This window comes from Mandrillus leucophaeus, unplaced genomic scaffold (assembly GCF_000951045.1).
Source record: "Mandrillus leucophaeus isolate KB7577 unplaced genomic scaffold, Mleu.le_1.0 Scaffold145, whole genome shotgun sequence".
Lineage (NCBI taxonomy): Eukaryota > Metazoa > Chordata > Mammalia > Primates > Cercopithecidae > Mandrillus > Mandrillus leucophaeus.
The window spans coordinates 1017086-1034738 of record NW_012101421.1 but is presented as its reverse complement, the minus strand read 5'-3'; the positions used below and the strand labels follow the sequence as shown (position 1 = coordinate 1034738).

The following is a 17653-nucleotide window of genomic DNA, read 5'->3' as shown; positions in this document are numbered from 1 at the left end:
ATACTTCATGTTATTATTAATACCTTATAACCTAGGTATGCATTTGTAATGACAAAATTTTATTTAATGTATCTGCAAGTAGAATGTTTGATAAAAACTACATTTAAGCCATTCAACTGGAAGTATTAGTAGCTGTTTGAGAGAAAATAATATAGCACTGGAAAATAAAGGCATATTTGCTCTTACATATTTGTGTACCTGAAAATCATTGTAGCCTTTAAAAGCTACCCTAAAAATAATAGGCTTCTGAGAAAAGTTGGGATACTCTTCTTAAACCTATTCATCTTTGTAACCAGAGCACAAACAAAAACTTTAAACGGTACCTTGGAAGATTACCTAAATAATCTAGATAGGCAGCTTAGCATGGCTGAGGATACCTCAGGGAATATAAAAAATAAATTTTTTATAGGGATGGGGGTGAGCAAGAAGAGTTCCTAACCAGGGGAGCTGCCATGAAGCCGATCATAGAAGAAAGTACAGCCTGCCCTGAGCCCAGAGCTGTGAAAGGCTGGTAGTGTGCTGCTCTGGAGACAGAGTCCATATGCACCAAAGTGTAGGCATTCGTTTTTAGCAGCTTGAAAGAGAGCCTTTCTGTGCAGCAGCTGAGCTCAGGGCTTTTTCCTTTCGTTCTGAAGGATATAAGTTTATAATACTGCTATTTTTGATTCCCTTGCCTAAGAAAAATTATGTATGAATAAATAAAAATTTAATTTGAACTGATACCACTTCCCTTGCCATTCACATGTTAACTAATTGATAAGATCAAAATGTGTTGTAGTAGAATGGACTAGATCGTATGCCTTTTTAGATGAAAATTGTAGAAGATATTTAGTCATTGTAACTACAAAGGCAAAATAAATATCACAGCAAAACCAGTAATAGGAATTCTTGAAGACTTTTTTTTTTTTGAGACGGAGTCTCACTCTTGACCAGTCTGGAGTGCGGTGGCCTGATTTCAGCTCTCTGCATCCTCCACCTCCTGTGTTCAAGCGAGCCTCCTGCCTCAGCCTCCCAAGTGGCTGGGATTACAAGCATGTGCCACCACACCCAGCTAATTTTTGTATTTGTAGTAGAGATGGGGTTTCACCAAGTTCGCCAGACTGATCTCAAACTCCTGACCTCAAGGGATCTGCCTGCCTCGGCCTCCCAAAGTGCTAGGATTACAGGCGTGATCCACTGGACCCGGCCAAGAAAACATGTTTTAGAGCTGTACGATATTTTGTCACATGGATATTATGTATTTTTATTTAGCTCCTTCAATGAATTTTAGAGCAGATACTGCTGAGTGCTGAGGATGCAGAGGCATTCTGAAATAGATATGGTTCATATTGTCATTCAGGGAACTATCAGGTTAAAGGCTTTAATCATATTTCAGTTCCCAAATCATTATTTGTTTTTTCTTCTATTTTAAAAAATGTGGCAGAGAAGTACATTTGTTTGTCTTAAAAGTGAATTATGGCTTTCCCGTCCTGCTATTCTCCTGTCTCAGCCTCCCGAGTAGCTGGCATTACAGGCAGGCACCACCACACCTGGCTAATTTTGTATTTTTAGTAGAGACAGGATTTCTCCATGTTGGTCAGGCTGGTCTCGAACTCCAGACTTCAGGTGATCTGCCTGCCTCAATCTCTCTCAAAGTGTTGGGATTACAGGCGTGAGCCATTTTCATTAAAACTTAGGTGATTTTTTTTTTTTGGAGGCAAGGTCTTGCTCTGTTGCCCAGGCTGGAGTACAGTGGTGTGATCACAGCTTATGTAGCCTCAACCTCCTGGGTTCAACTGATCCTCCCACCTCAGCCCCTCACAGTAGCTGGGACTACAGGCGTGCACCACCACGTCTGGCTAATTTTTATATTTTTTGTAGAGATGGCATTTTGCCATGTTGCCCAGGATTGTTTTGAACTCCTGAGCTCAAGCATTCTCCCTGCCTTGGCCTTCCAACGTGCTGGGGTTACAAGCATGTGGCACCGTGCTAAATCTTCATTTCTAAATCCTTTGACCACCATTGTATATTATTTGAATTATTAACTAAAGTCCTAGGCATTGCCAATAGAATGAGGGTTTTTTTTGTTTGTTTGTTTTTTTGATCTAGATCTCAGTATGTTGCCCAGGCTGGTCTTGAATTCCTGGGCTGAAGCAATCCTCCTGCCTCAGCCTGCCAAAGTGCTGAGATTACATGTGTGAGCCAGTGAACCCATCCAGAATGAAGTTTTAAAATGAAATATGACCTAGGAAATTGACAGTAATAATAGGTTTAAGAAAAATGGTCTTTGCACCATCTATATGATAGTGGATATAAACTAGAGTTTGTAATTGGCAGAATATATTGATAAGGCAAGCCGTTGTGAGCTCTGATTTTATATTGTTACCAATAAATTGGAAAGAGATGTACTTTATTTTTTCTCTTTGTGATCCATCATTGGTCTGTTCTCTACTTATTGAAGGTTAGGGAAGAACAGGGAGGAGGGTGTTAGTAGAAATCTTAAACTAGGCTAATTTGATAGTATATATACACCATAGTTTTTTTTTGAAAATCTCATTTAAATATTGAATGGAAGACTTCGGATATTGACTAGAGAATTTTAAGATTGAAAGCTTATATAAATGTATTACGTATATTACTATAGTAGATAATTCTTTTGAAAGTACAACACTAAATCACTCTTGTCATAGCCTCTGCTCCTTTTCTACTAGCAAATATTTGGAAATTCATTCTTGGAGCATTTTGGGTCAAAGCTTCTCTCTGGGTGGAAAATTGTTTCCACTTCCAGTGTTACAGGGAAAACACACACACACACACACACACACACACACACACACACACAATCAAAAAGCAGGACGCTGGAGAGGAATAGGGGCTATTTTCAAACAGAAAACCCAGCAAACAGGTTAGAGGAGCACAGTCCCAACTGCAAAGTGGAGACTGACTCCCCCATCTCCAGTGGCAACCTAACATGCTGGTTATGTTGGGCCTGGCCAACCTTTTTTCCCTTTTGTGTCTATAACAGATGATACCACAACCATAACTGCGTTATATCTCAGCATATCAGAGGCCCATGGAGTAAAAATAAATGAAAAGACCTTTCAAGCTAGTTTGGAAAAATAGATGATTTAGATAAACTGACTATTCAACCTCCCACTTAAAGCTGTTAGGCAGCTATCTGGGAAAACACTGCGGGTAAGATGCTGCTTAACAGACATAACCTCTTGCTCTGACCAGCGTAGGGTCAGCATATTTTTTTTTGTTGTTGTTTGTTTTTTGAGATCAAATCTTACTCTGTCACCCAGGCCAGTGTGCAGTGGCACTATCTCGGCTCAATACAACCTCTGCTTCCCAGGTTCAAGCGATTCTCCTGCCTCAGCCTCCCGAGTAGCTGGGATTACAGGTGCCTGCCACCACTCCTGGCTATTGAGGGTGTTCAGGAATTTTTGTATTTTTATTGGAGACAGTGTTTCACCATGTTGGCCAGGCTGGTCTCAAACTCCTGACGTCAAGTGATCCATCCGCCTCAGCCTCCCAAAGTGCTGGGATCATAGGCGTGCGTCACTGCACCTGGCCAGTTTAGCATATTTTTGATGGGAAGAGATAACTGTCAAATACTACAATGATAAACAGGGGAAACATAAGTAGCTCTAGAAAACAGAAGATTAAAAAATCTGGACAAAATAAAGAAAAGTGATAGACAACACACCTAACCACTAGGCCTGACATAGCATTCACTCATAAGCACATTGTGTATACATACACTCACTCACACTGCTACACACAACATTCAGGTAGACACCCAAAGGAGGACAAATCCAAATGTCTGCTCTCTTTGGAATTTCCATGGCAAATCTGAGTCTAGGCAAAAGTAAAGACCTCCCTGGGGTCTAAACAATCTTAGGAAGCAGTCTTTGCTCCACATGTAGCCAGTGGTGCCCTTATATTTGCCTGAGCCTTTTGTAATTGTCTGAACACCAGAATTCATTCTTTATATTCCTGCAGTTTAACTGCTAAATCTTATCCAATCTAACTTTGCCTGTAATGGAAGCATCTCCCTTTTGGTCTGTGTATTCCTCATGTTCTTTCAGGAAAAACACATCCCCAGACAGTGGTCATTAGAGGGTGTTCAGGAGTTGGAAAGTGTAGGAAGAGAGTAATATAAATACAATAAGGAAATGCCTGTTACTGTCATGATTTCTCTGAGACCAGGTGGCTAAGGAGCCCGTAGTCTTTAAGGATATGTTTTAGAGGCCTTAACTGAAGGTACTGCTCACAAGGTCTTGCTCACAAGAGCTAAGACATTACTACGTGGAGGTTTCTATAGGACTCTTACTCATTACTTATTTGAATTCTAGGTACTCTTTTGATCTCTCTGACTTCAGTCTTTCCAGAGTCAGATCACCCATCTTCTCTGATGAGTGACTGGGCTGTAAATGTGTTTTTCAAATCTGCGTTAGGCTATAAAGTTTATACATGTGTATCCAGTTAAAAAAAAAAAAGCAAATTTCATGCCAACGTTTAGTTTCCTATCTAAACTGTAAGACTGTTTCTTCTTTTGAAATATGTAAACTATATCTTTTATTTTAGGAAATGGCAGCAGTGTCTGCTTTTCTTCAACCAGGAGCACCTAGGCCATATCCTGCTCATTACATGGATACAGCAATTCAGACATACAGGGATATCTGCAAGTAGGTGACTATATAAGATTTATATTGTATCCAGTCAGAGATCAGTTTGTTCTTTTTTTTTTTTTTTCCTCCATTCCTAAACTCCCAAATCAAGTTAATAGAGACAAGTTGAGGTAATTTTTAAAAAATTAATGTTTTATTATACCTTTTTCTTTTCTATTTTGTTTGGATTGGCAGGTAGGAATGTGTTATGTAGAGATTATATGTTACATTGAAGGTAATTTGTATTGTGGGGATATTTCTAACTTTAAACTGCTGTCAAGTTAGGAATTAGTCATTTTGCATTTTCTTTGTTAAATAGGCAAAAAAAAAATAGTTAAACAATATTGTATTCATAGTGCTTTCTGTTGAACCCTGTAAGAGTGAGAACTCACCACCTATAAGGAGACTATGAACTGGTGCCCAGTGGTCAGGGGAGATTTCATGGGATATTTGATGGGTAGACCTTGAAAGAAAAGTGGTTAGGACTTGATAACTGTGAAGATGTATCAGGAATTGTGATTGGCAGGCATAATGTTTTAGATGTGCATTATTGGCTAAAGAGAAGAAAGCCCTGGCTAGGTTGGAAGGTTTCTGTATAGGGAAAGTACTGCATGATAAATTTGGAAAGGAGATTTGAGATAAATCTGTGTAAGGAACCTTTACTGTCGTGTATTATTTTTATTTTTGTTTATTATTTTTTTTTTTTGAGACAGAGTCTTGCTCTGTCGCCCAGGCTGGAGTGCAGTGGCTGCGATCTTGGCTCACTGTAACCTCTGCCTCCTGGGTTCGAGTGATTTTCCTGCCTCAGCCTTTGGAGTAGCTGGGTTTACAGGAGTGCGCCACCATGCCTGGCTACAGTAGAGACAGGGTTTCACCATGTTTGCCAGGCTGGTCTCGAACGCTTGACCTCAAGAGATCCACCCACCTCAGCCTCCCAAAGTGCTGAGATTACAGGCATGAGCCGCCATGCCTAGCCCATGTTTTTTATTTTTTATTTACTTATTTATTTTTTTGAGACAGAGTCTCGCACTGTCGCGCAGCTGGAGTGCAATGGTGTGATCTCAGCTCATTGCTACCACCACCTCCTGGGTTCAAGTGATTCTCCTGACTCAGCCTCCCAAGTAGCTGGAATTATAGGCATCTGTCACCATGCCCAGCTAATTTTTTGTATTTTTAGTAGAGACGGTGTTTCACTATTTTTTCGGCCAGGCTGATGTCGAATTCCTGACCTCATGATCTGCCCGCCTTGGCCTCCCAAAGTGCTGGGATTACAGGCGTGAGCCACCGCACCACACTCATGTATTATTTTTATTAAGCTGCAGTGAAGACTTACGTAGTAGTAAATGGAAAATTACCAAATATTTGAGTGGGGACTTAACATAATAGAAGTTACTTTTTGGAAAAATTAATCTGACTTTTCTGTTGTTTCAGAATAGATGCATTGGAAGACAGATATAGAGGCAGTTTTGATCCCTATAATGTTGAAGTAAAAGTAGTCATCGTAATGGTAACATGGTTAGAACAGAACAGCATCATTAATAAGATAATAATAAACATTTTTTGAGTGTTCAGCATTTGCCATTATGTCGAAGAAATTTATATGCACATTTAGTCTTAACAACAAACCTCTGAAATCGTGCATGTTATTATTCTTATTTTACAGGTGAAGAAACTGAAGTAATTGACTATATGGGATAAATCGTTTAGGAATCAAACATAAGTGTTAAGATTTAAGGGAATTTATAAAATTTACTGAAGAAAAATCTTTAAGAACTGAACCTGTTAAATAAGTAGTTGATAGTATATAGGAGTTAGTCTTTTGTGTTCATCAAAACAATCTTAGGTATTCATAAATACCTAACCTCCAAGGAAGAAAGGTATGATTTGTAGAAAGTTTATGACAAGTCAGTATAATAATTTTTGAATTTTTGAAAGGAGTAAATTGTGTTTCTAAAATAAATACTATTCATTGTTTAGAATGGACTTCCAAAGTAAGTTCAAGTTAGCAAACTTTAGTTGTATTAATAATTTTAAAGCCAAGTGATATTTTGATTCTATAAGGATTAGAAAGTAAAAAGAAAAACTTTTGCTGCTGTTTGCCAGCAATAGGATTCCATCTTGTAATTTCATAGTAAGAATGTTTTCATTTGTTTTTATTCTTTTCTAAAATGGATAATCTAATTCTAGATTACTGATATAGTAGTACACAAAATCAACTGATTGTATTTTTACAAAAAAACCTAAAATTGGATCAGGAATCAGTCAGACAACACTGGCTCTATGCCATCTCTAGCAGAAACATCTTAATGGTACTACCAGGGGGAAAATACCTAAGTATTCCTCAAAGTAGCCAGCAAAATGAAACACAATCAGAATTTGCATAAGGAAAGAGAAAGAAATACGTGTGACATGTTTATATTTTTCTGTTCAAAGCAGACTTTGTTGAATATGTTATGGAACCAGTTCTAGCTTTTTTGCATACAGGAGATAGGACTTTGCATTATATTCTTACTGCCAAATTACGTGATAATGAGAAGTTTTGATGAGTTATGAGAAGTTTTTGAAGATTTTTTAAGAAAGCCTTTTTGGTAGGTGCCAAACAAGGACATAGACTTCTTTTCTGCTTTTTATAGGCAGCCCTGTGTGTCTGCAGATTCGACCAACCACAGATTAAAAATATTTGGGAAAACCCAACAATAAATAATAATATAAAAATTAAAAATACAAATGAAAAATAAAGTATGACAATGATTTACATAGTATTTACATTATAGTAGGTATTATAAGTAATGTAGAGATTATTTAAATTACACAAGAGGATGTGTATGGGTTAATATGCAAATACTATGCAATTTTATATAAGGAACTGGATAAACCTTGGATTTTAGTATCCTGGAGGGTCCTGGAACCAATTCCCTGCAACTGTCCTCTAAAATTGTAATTGGAATCTTTTGCTGAACACATTTACTTTGATGTGCTAAGGTATTATTGTGCTGATTTTATTTTCTTGTCCTTTTTTCTACAGGAATATGGTGTTGGCAGAAAGATGTGTGTTGCTTAGTGCTGAACTTTTAAAAAGCCAAAGCAAATATTCAGAGGCTGCAGCTCTCCTAATACGGTTGACCAGTGAGGTACTGAAACTGTGTAGTATTTCCTTTAATTAGCGTTGTTCATTTTTTAAAAAGACGCATCTTCTTTCTTGAAAGGGTTTACAAAACATAAAATTAGCCAGGGAAATCACTCTTTGGGAATTTACAACATGGCTATTTTAGTTTTTTGTGGAGTTAATTTTAAATGTAATTTTTTATAAATTAAATTTACATATTTTAAGGCTACATTTCATTATTAACTACAGACGTGTATTGAGCATACATACTCTGTGACTTATTAGGTTTTTGTCCTTTGAATAAGAATATTTAAAACAATGTGCATGTGCGTTGTTCCTAATATAAAATGATATTTTATTTTTTATTTTTCATATTTTGTTATCTGAGTCTGCTAGGGAAATAAAGCTGATTTTAAAAGACTAATCACTAAGGAGTTTTTAATTTTACTTTCAACTAGCATGAACTTTTTAAGAAAATCATCTTAAACATTTAAAAAACCTATATTGTGAATATTTTAAAAGAGAAGAAAGTAATTCATTTATAGTTGTTGAAGATTTTACAACAAACATTATTGAGTTGCATTGACTACAGGCTTGTAAAGAATGGTAGTAATTCCTTTTTAAGTATTGTTAATAACATGTTTTTTAGATGACTACTGAAGAATGAAGGAATGAAATCAAATATCTCCTTTGTTTGCTCCTTAAATGTTAAATTATCCTAGGATTTTAGTCCTTGGACCACTGCACTTTTTAACTCTTTACGTTTTGGGGATGATCTTGTCCACAGCCATGCTTTCCACTTTCAAATCTGTCTTTAACCCTGAGCTTTCTTTGAGCTTTAGATTTGTATAGCCAACTGTCCTTAAGATTTATCTACTTGCGGCCAGGCGTGATGGCTCACGCCTGTAATCCTAGCACTCTGGGAGGCTGAAGCGGGCGGATCACCTGAGGTCAGGAGTTTGAGACCAGCCTGGCCAACATAATGTAATCCTATCTACTAAAAATACAAAAATTAGCTGGGCGTGGTGGTGCACACCTGTAATCTCAGCTACTCAGGAGGCTGAGGCAGGAGAATTACTTGAACACAAGGTGGGGGTTGCAGTGAGCTGAGATCGCGCCACTGCACTCCAGCCTGGGCGACAGAGCGAGAGCAGCAACAAAGATTTATCTACTTCGTGTTTCGAAGGCATCTTAAATTAACGTATAAATAAACCCATAAAATTTTTTACCTGATATATCATGATCTTCAGTTATGTTATCACTAACAAGCCCTTTATTTGCTCAAGGCAGAAATGGCTTGAGATATTCCTGTATTCTCCTATCCTGTCTGTAATCCAATGTAGAATGGAGGTGGGGGTGGGAGTAATTTTTGTTTTCAAGCTCTTAAACATTATTTATTTAATTAAAATAATTTTAATCTTTAAAAATATATTTTCTTTTTGTATCTCCATATAGTTTACTTATCTCTTTCTTTTGTTGGTTTTTTAAAACTTCTCCTACTGTACTAGTTCTCATTCTTAATATTTTTTATTTGGGACTGTGGCCTTTTCCCTCTTGCTTTGTCTAGTTTACTAGTCATGATATCAGTTGTGTACTTCAGATAGTCTTGCCTAGTACACCCGTTTGTCCTGAGTGTCTCTGTTCTGCTCTCTCATATAATGCTGTAAAACCTGACTTACCATATTATATTATATTGGAAATTATGTTTAAGCTTCTTAAGCTGTTAGCTTCTTGAGGTCAGGGAACCGTGTTGCCTTCTGTTTTTATTCCTGTTGCCAAACACTGGCCTTGGCACGTGGATTAGATGCTCTACAAGTGTTTGTTGGAACTGAACCATTAATTCTTCTACAAAAGTTTCTGTAAGATCTAACTAGTTAGGTTAAGAAGTGATATTTAAAATGTTTAATAATTGTTATTGCATGGCCACTGACTAATAAATATGAACAGGTAACAAACTATTTGTAGAGCTGAATATAGGCTTTTGAGTATTCTGATGTTCTCTATTATAATAAATAATCTTAACTTGGATTTGAATGTGTTGCTGTGTTTTTCAACCTAAGGATTATCAGTGAATGTAAAAATAATTTATGGTTCAGGAGCTTGAATAAAATTCCTTTTTTTCTTCCTTGCTTAAATGCTTTTAATTGCCATTCTATCCACATATGTGAATAAAATTTCTTCAGAGCAAATTCTCCTGTCTGCATTATAACCGTGTTATTTTTTGTCATTTTTCTCTTCTTTCCAACTCTTTGTTTTCACTTTTCTTTCTCAAATCTGGATGATTTGTTTTATCATGAAAGTCTAGAAAATGTATCATTGTTATTTACTGCCATATGGTGGGGAGAGGGGGCAGGTGGTGGTGCATGTACCCAGAAATTGTGATCCTCAGTGGCCTTTTCTGCAATACCTGTCATAAATTTCTTTGGGGTAACTTGAAACTAATGATTATTGGGCATAATGTTTATAAATTATGTTAAATCTTTACCAACAATTTACATTTATTGTATGTATTTTGTTAACTAGAAAGGCTGTATAATATCAAGAGGGGCACACTGGTTTTGAAGCTGGAAAACTGAGTTACATACTCTTGACATGCCTGAACTGTGTTCCCTAGATTTTTGCTAATACCGTCATAGGGAAAGATAGTTAATGAGGCCTGGGCAAGAGGAGGAGCTGTGCTTTGACTTTATGTACTGCAAATTTTTGGGCAAGTGGATCTTATTTTTTGTTTTATGCCCTGGGATTCTCAGAATGGCAGAGCAAACCCAGTTTAATGATAAAACATGCCACATTTATCACCATATAGGATATATATGAATTTGGTGCTTAAGACATACCTGCTTGTATCTGTTTCTGTATTGAACACTTATTCTGGTCTTACAACCCATTTTTTCTGTTACTATATATAAATATGAAAAATCAGTTTCTAGGGATGCTAATATCAGTTTTTGTAAGTTTCTTCAGCTTGGGAGTAACTGGTCTTATGGGAAATTTATCAGCTGAAAGCACCTCTCTTTCCTGTTAACTTCATGGTTATGCGGAGATGAAATCTTAAAAGCTTAGAGCCATCTTTTTTGTTTGATGTTTGATTCAGTTAGTTAGCTACAACTGGTGGCTTTATCAACTGTGTTTTTATTGAAGTGTTTATTGAGGCCTCTACCTCAGATGAATTTTTTTTTTTCTGTACATAACCCTCATATTTTAAGTTACTGTTATCTTTTTATCTTTTGTTAAAATTATCTCTTGGTTGTGGACAGAATTTTCATAGGCCGGAGTTCTTAATGAAATGCTATCAACAGATTTTTTTTTTTTTTTTTAGTTTCTTACGGAACATATATAAAACTTGTTATTTGATAGTATGAAATACACCACTATATTAAAATTTTATCTTTCAATTCATTTAAAGCCTTTGCTTTCTGGATAAAACCATCACTTTGTAAAAATCCTTTTATTTCTCTTCCGTCAACACTGATAGCAGTTGTCATTCTTTTCAGGGCAATTTTTCTCCTTTCAAAACAATGTTTTTACCACTTTGGGTGTCACATTAAGAATCAGGGTCTAATGAAGAATAAAGCTGGACTAAGATATGAAAGCATGGTATTCAGCTCTAGAAACTGATTCTCATTCAGTCTAGAAACTGATTCTTTACATGCAAGAGTCAAAATTTTGTTTCAGCCAAATTAATACAGGCCATGGACTTCCACATGTGCCTTCAGTTGGTCAGTTCTTGAGTGTTAAATTTGGAAATGCTAAGAGTTTCTCGTTTTGGTTTTTAACTGGATTGTACATTAGAATCATTTGCAAACCATTAAGTATTCTCAGGGGATATTCTTAGCTTTTTAGAATGTCCAGGATTGCTACCCATTCAGGTTTTGCAGTTTAGTGAAGCTTCATAGGCAATAAAGAAGTGTGTGTGTATATATTATTTTATTTTATTTTATTTTATTTTTTCATGTGTGTTTGTATGTATGCATGCATATGTGCGTTGTGCTAAGAATAGACTTAAGAAATTACAGCACTTAAAAAACTGAACTCTGTTGAGGTCTAAGTGAAATTCTGAAATAGAAACAATAATTAGGGAGAATTACCTATTTTGGATATTAAAATATATAGATACTAAAATATAAGGCTACAGAAAGTAAAACTCTATACAGTGATAAGAATAGACATATTAATGGGCTAGAATGAGAATTTAAATACTGCATATGGTTAAGGTATCATTTAAAATTAGTGGAGAAAGCTAACTTATTCACAAAATGGTATTGTGATACCTAAGCAGCTGTTTGGGTTGGAATCTTAGCTTATTCATTGTGTTTTAATATATTATGGCTTGATTAAGCTATAATAAAAAATGAAACCAGAGTAACACACACACAGACACACACACACACACACACACACACACCCCTAGAAGCAAATACTAAGAGAGCATTTTTTAAAGTCTTGGAATGATAACATCCTTTCTTAGTTTGATACAATATCTTGACACCATAAAGGCAATGATAGTGTGCTGCCCTGCAAAAGAATAAACTCTTTCTTGTCAAAACTGGAAAATACTGTTTGCAAAATATATCACAAAGGACTAATATTAAGAGTATACAAAGGGCTCTTACAAAGCAGAAAATCACAACAAACCATTCACAAAAGAGCATAAACAGGCAATTCACAGGAAAAGTACAAAATCCCCTAAACATATGAAAAGATTAACAGTCCTACGATAAAGTGTATGTTAAGGAACAAGGTGTTATATATATATTTTTTTTCCCTTTTTTGAGACAGGTCGTCCTTCTGTCACTAAGCCTGGAGTGCAGTGGTGAATTCATGGCTCACTGCAGCTGCAGTCTCCCAGGCTCAGGTGATTCTCCTGCCTCAGCCTCCCAAGTAGCTAGGACCACAGGTACCGTCATGCCCAGCTAATTTTTGTAGAGACGGGGGTCTCTTTCTGTTGCCCAGGCTGGTCTTGAACTCTTTGGCTCAAACGATCCCCCACCTTCACCTCCCAAAGTTCTGTTATAGGTGTGAGCTCCCAGCTGTCATTTTTCTTTTATTAGCTAAAAATTTTGAAGATTTTTGGCTGAGTAGAGTGGAACACATATACTCTTATTCTTTGTTGATGAGAGTATGTATTGGTGCTACTTTTTTTTTTTTTTTAGCAGTTTGGCTATATTGATTAGAATTTGAAGTAGTGTATGCATAGCTTTCATTAACTCAGCAGTTCTACTACCAGAAATTTCTCTATTAAAATATTTGAATAATTATTCAAATATGTTTCTATAAAGATAGTTATCAAAGCATTTTATGTAGTAACAAAATATGAAACAATAATTGGTAAGTTAGGGTACATTTTATAATGGAATACAGTGTAACTTTAAAAGAAATGAGAGAGATGTAGATGTCTTAGAAAGATGTCCATTACATAAGTGAAAAAAGCAAGGTACTCTATATAAATACCACTTATGTATCAAAATGTATGTGTATTTAAAAAAATCCGTATGTTTTAGGCATGTAAACACATGCACATACATATACAGGAGGGGTGACAAAGGACACAACACTACTAAGCTGTAAAGAATAGTTACCTCTGGCAAATGACATCAAACATGGGCTAGGAAAGAAAGATGTTCATTTTTTCTTCAAACACGTATTCTTTTTTAAAAAGTTAGTTTGTATTAATACTTTTTAAAAAGAAAACATTTTTCTAAAAAATAAAGTAAGCTCCCAAGCTCCCCTAAGTATTTCTGACACAAACCCATTTTTAAGAACCACTAATTAATTACGTATTCCTGACTTTTTTACTTACTAGCTTTTGGATCTTAATTACTAGAGCAATCATCTAATCATTTAGTTTTTATCAGGAGGAGGTTGAAATAGATAATAGCTGCCATTTACTGAATGCTTTCTAGGTGGTTTCCTCGAGTCTATTTCAGCTCTAGTATAATTCTATGATTGACGCAGAGATAGTTTATGATAATCAATGGTCTGTGAACACTTTTGATGTAACTATAATTTGTTGAAATTATTGCATTTAAAGTCAATGTTTTCTGTTTTCAACTTTCCCTGGGGAAAATAATGGCAGCAGAACACATGGAAGGGCATGGTAAGTTCAGCTTGAGAACAGCTAAAAACCTGGAGAAAGTTTTGGTGAAAATGTTGTTGATATTTAATCAGCAACCTTCAGTACTTTCTCAGTTATCTGTAAAATGATGACTCTTTCAGTCGAAAGATTTGTCTTAAGGGTGGTGACGTAATGTAGTATGTGGTTTTGTAGTTTCTGTACTGTGAGGGTCAGTTGAAGTGGAAACTTTCTTGAGTTGTATTCTTTATTAATGTAATAATAGCAGGTGAAAAGAAAATCTTTGAAACTGAAGCCTTCTGAACTTTTTAATGAAATGCAGTCGATTTGGCCCTCTGGAATAATAGCAAACGTTGAGGATTCCTTTAAATACAGTAAAATTTTATAGAGAAGGAGTAGATTAGAATATTTCATAATCTATGTACATGTTTTCTTGGGTGGATGAAAATATGCTAACAAGTCAATTTTCAGAGGAAATCAGATTGGTGTAAATGTTTTCTGGTTTATTTTTTATCGGTATACCTGTAATAAATTTGTAGTTGACAAACTTTTTTGCCATTTGAGAAGGGATTGCAGTTATTCACAGATTTTGGTACATGGCACATATCATAACCAGACATTTGGCTTTTATGAAAAGCTAAGTATTTCATGGTAGAAAATGTTTTCAAAGCTTAAAAAAATTTTGTGTTTATTGGAAGAATCAAGATTGGTTTGCCCCTTGATCTTTGCCCTCATATACTCTTAAGTTAAACGTTGGATATGCTATATATTAAGATATTAAATGTTTTTTCACTAGTTATCTATTTACTTTTAACTTGGTGAAACTAACCTTTTTCTCTTTTAAACATTCACTAGGATTCTGATCTTCGAAGTGCACTTCTTTTGGAACAGGCGGCACATTGCTTTATAAACATGAAAAGTCCCATGGTTAGAAAATATGCATTTCATATGATATTGGCAGGCCATCGATTTAGTAAAGCAGGGCAGGTGAGTGCTTTTGCTTTACAATGAAAAGTTGCTATTAATTTCTTTTATAAATGTGTGTCATTTGTCCATTTTTTGTTATTTAAAATGAATCTTAAAAACTAAACGAAATTTTGTTCTGAGGTAGTTTATTGGTAAGGGCATGAGATTTGGATTTAGACAAATCTGGCTATGAATTTTGATCTTCTATTCACAACTTTGGTCAGGCTGCTTCTCTGAGCCTCAGGGTTTTTTTATTTATAAAATTTGTAATTTTACTCAAATTTTGGTTAGGTTAAACTAAATCACATTTGTGAAAAGCCAGATAGATTGTATGCATTCAAGTAGGAATGAATTCTCCCTATTTCAGCTCTGATCTTCTGTTCTCTCTCAAAGTAATTTTTAAAAAAATCCTGCTCTTTCTGTTTCAGAGTGCTTTATAATGCTATTGACTAAATACTTAATGTATAGACATCTTCTGTCTCTTGTCTCTTGAAGCAGTTGAGTTGCTGGGATCTTTACTGATTTATAGAGATTTATCCAGCCCCAGTTGTCCTAGAACCATTAGTCGGAGAGAGCTAGCTTTCTTGGAGGCTGAGAGTAGCAGTAGGGAAATGGTGATTTACTATAAATATAAATAGAAACTTGGATTAAACAACCATTAAACAACCATCTCTATATTTCAGAGACTATACTAGGAGCTGAACATACACCCATAAAATCAACATGGTCTTACCTCTTAAGGAGCTTTTGATCTATTAGGGGCATATGAAGATCTTTTAAAAATTTAGTTAATATGGGCCGGGCGTGGTGGCACACTCCTGTAACCCCAGCACTTTGGGAGGCTGAGGTGGGTGGATCACGAGGTCAGGAGATCGAGACCATTCTGGCTAACACAGTGAAACCCCGTCTCTACTAAAAATACAAAAAAAAATTAGCCAGGCGTGGTGGCGGGCACCTGTAGTCCCAGCTACTCAGGAGGCTGAGGCAGGAGAATGGCATGAACCTGGAAGGCAGAGCTTGCAGTGAACCGAGATTGTGCCACTGCATTCCAGCCTGGGCGACAAAGCGAGACTCCGCCTCAAAAAAAAAAATTTAATATGAATATACTAAGTATGAAATGTAACTGTGAACATCCTTACATTTTTGTAAGTCTGTGCTAACCAAAGCATCCCAGTGTTTTACACAATATACATTATTTCAAAGGTACAAAGAAAAGTAAAGATGTTCGAAATTACTGTCAATTTCATGTAAAAATACTATACTTTTTTAAAACCAGCATTTCAAAATTGGGTTCCTTCCTCTCTTTTTGGAACCCGTGGAAAGTTAGAAAATATGTGGAATTGCTTAATGTTCATTGAAAAAACCTTTCAAATCTTAATATAAAATTAAATGTCTTTATAATAATTGATACACTCCATGAATTAGAATTTCCCAGGCTCTAACATGGAAAAAACTTAAAAAAAAAATAACTATTATTACTTTTCGTGGCTTTTCTTCAGTAGTAAGTGCAAGTGCATCTGAAACATGTTACCCCACTGTGTATCTCTGGTTAAAAGGTTTCTGTTCAAAAAAAGACAAAATGTATTAAGCAGGTTTCCTTTGCTTGAAAGAAAATATATGTCCCATTGGGAATGGTCTGTTGTCTCCTATTGAAAATAAGTCATCATTTTTCTACATCTTTGTCCACTTTTATGAGTGGTTTCATTTGTGAGAATGGTAATGTCATTGGAACTAGAAACAGCTTCTTGTATCTTACCTTCCCAAATTATAGGGCATATTGCTTCTAGGAAATACCTAACAAGTTAAAAATGCTACGTTTGTGGTAGGTTGAGATATATTTGCTGTCTGGCTTGATAATCATCTTCTTACTGTAGCATATAACCCTGCGAAGTTAATGATTCAAGGTAGCTGGGTTTGCTATTTCATGACCACTCTATACACTCTGAACCCAAGACAGCTCTTCCACGAAACAGTACAGTTTGTGGAAATCTGAGAGTATGACTATAAATTAAGATCTACTGGATAAGTCAATACAATATATATCTAACTGAAGCTGGCCAAGAACAGTCTCTTCCTTGGAAGTTAGGGTGCATAGAACACATATAATTCTGACTGAGGCCGAGTTTCTGAGAAGCACCAACTTCTTATTATTTTTAAAAAATTTTTAAGTTCCAATGTACATGTGCAGGATGTGCAGGTTTGTTACATAGGTAAACGTGTGCCATAGTGGTTTGCTGCACCTGTCAACCCATCACCTAGGTATTAAGCCCAGCATTCATTAACTCTTTTTGCTAATGCTTTCCCTCCCCCCACCCTACCCCGCAACAGGCCACAGTGTGTGTTGTTCTCCTACTGTGTCCATGTGTTCTCATTGTTCAGCTCCCACTTATAAGTGAGAACATGCTGTGTTTGGTTTTCTGTTCCTGTATTAGTTTGCTGAGGATAATGGCTTCCAGCTCCATCCATGTCCCTGCAAAGGACATGATCTCTTTCCTTTTTATGGCTGCATAGTATTCCATGGTATGTATATATGTGCCACATTTTCTTTATTCAGTCTATCATTGATAGGCATTTGGGTTCATTCCATGTCTCTGCTATTGTGAGTAGTGCTGCAATGAACATAGGTGTGCCATAAAACAGAATTCTCCTGCCTCAGCCTCCCGAGTAACTGGGATTACAGGCATGCATCACCACGCTCAGCTAATATTGTATTTTTAGTAGAGGCGAGGTTTCTCCATGTTGGTCAGGCTGGTCTTGAACTCCCAACCTCAGGTAGTCTGCCTGCCTTGGCCTCCCAAAGTGCTGGGATTACAGGCGTGAGCCACCATGCCTAGCTTTGACTTTTTAATAATCACC

The 17653-nt window shown here is 36.2% G+C and overlaps 1 protein-coding gene across 1 annotated transcript in view; it reads left to right on the top strand.

Annotated features, from left to right (window-relative positions):
- Positions 1–17653, top strand: part of TRAPPC8 (trafficking protein particle complex 8) — a 135675-nt gene that overhangs the window by 48556 nt on the left and 69466 nt on the right. The window contains exons 10-12 of the mRNA XM_011974378.1: positions 4570–4670; positions 7678–7783; positions 14687–14818. Coding sequence (XP_011829768.1) covers positions 4570–4670; positions 7678–7783; positions 14687–14818 — 339 coding nt within the window. The remainder of the gene's footprint in view (positions 1–4569; positions 4671–7677; positions 7784–14686; positions 14819–17653) is intronic.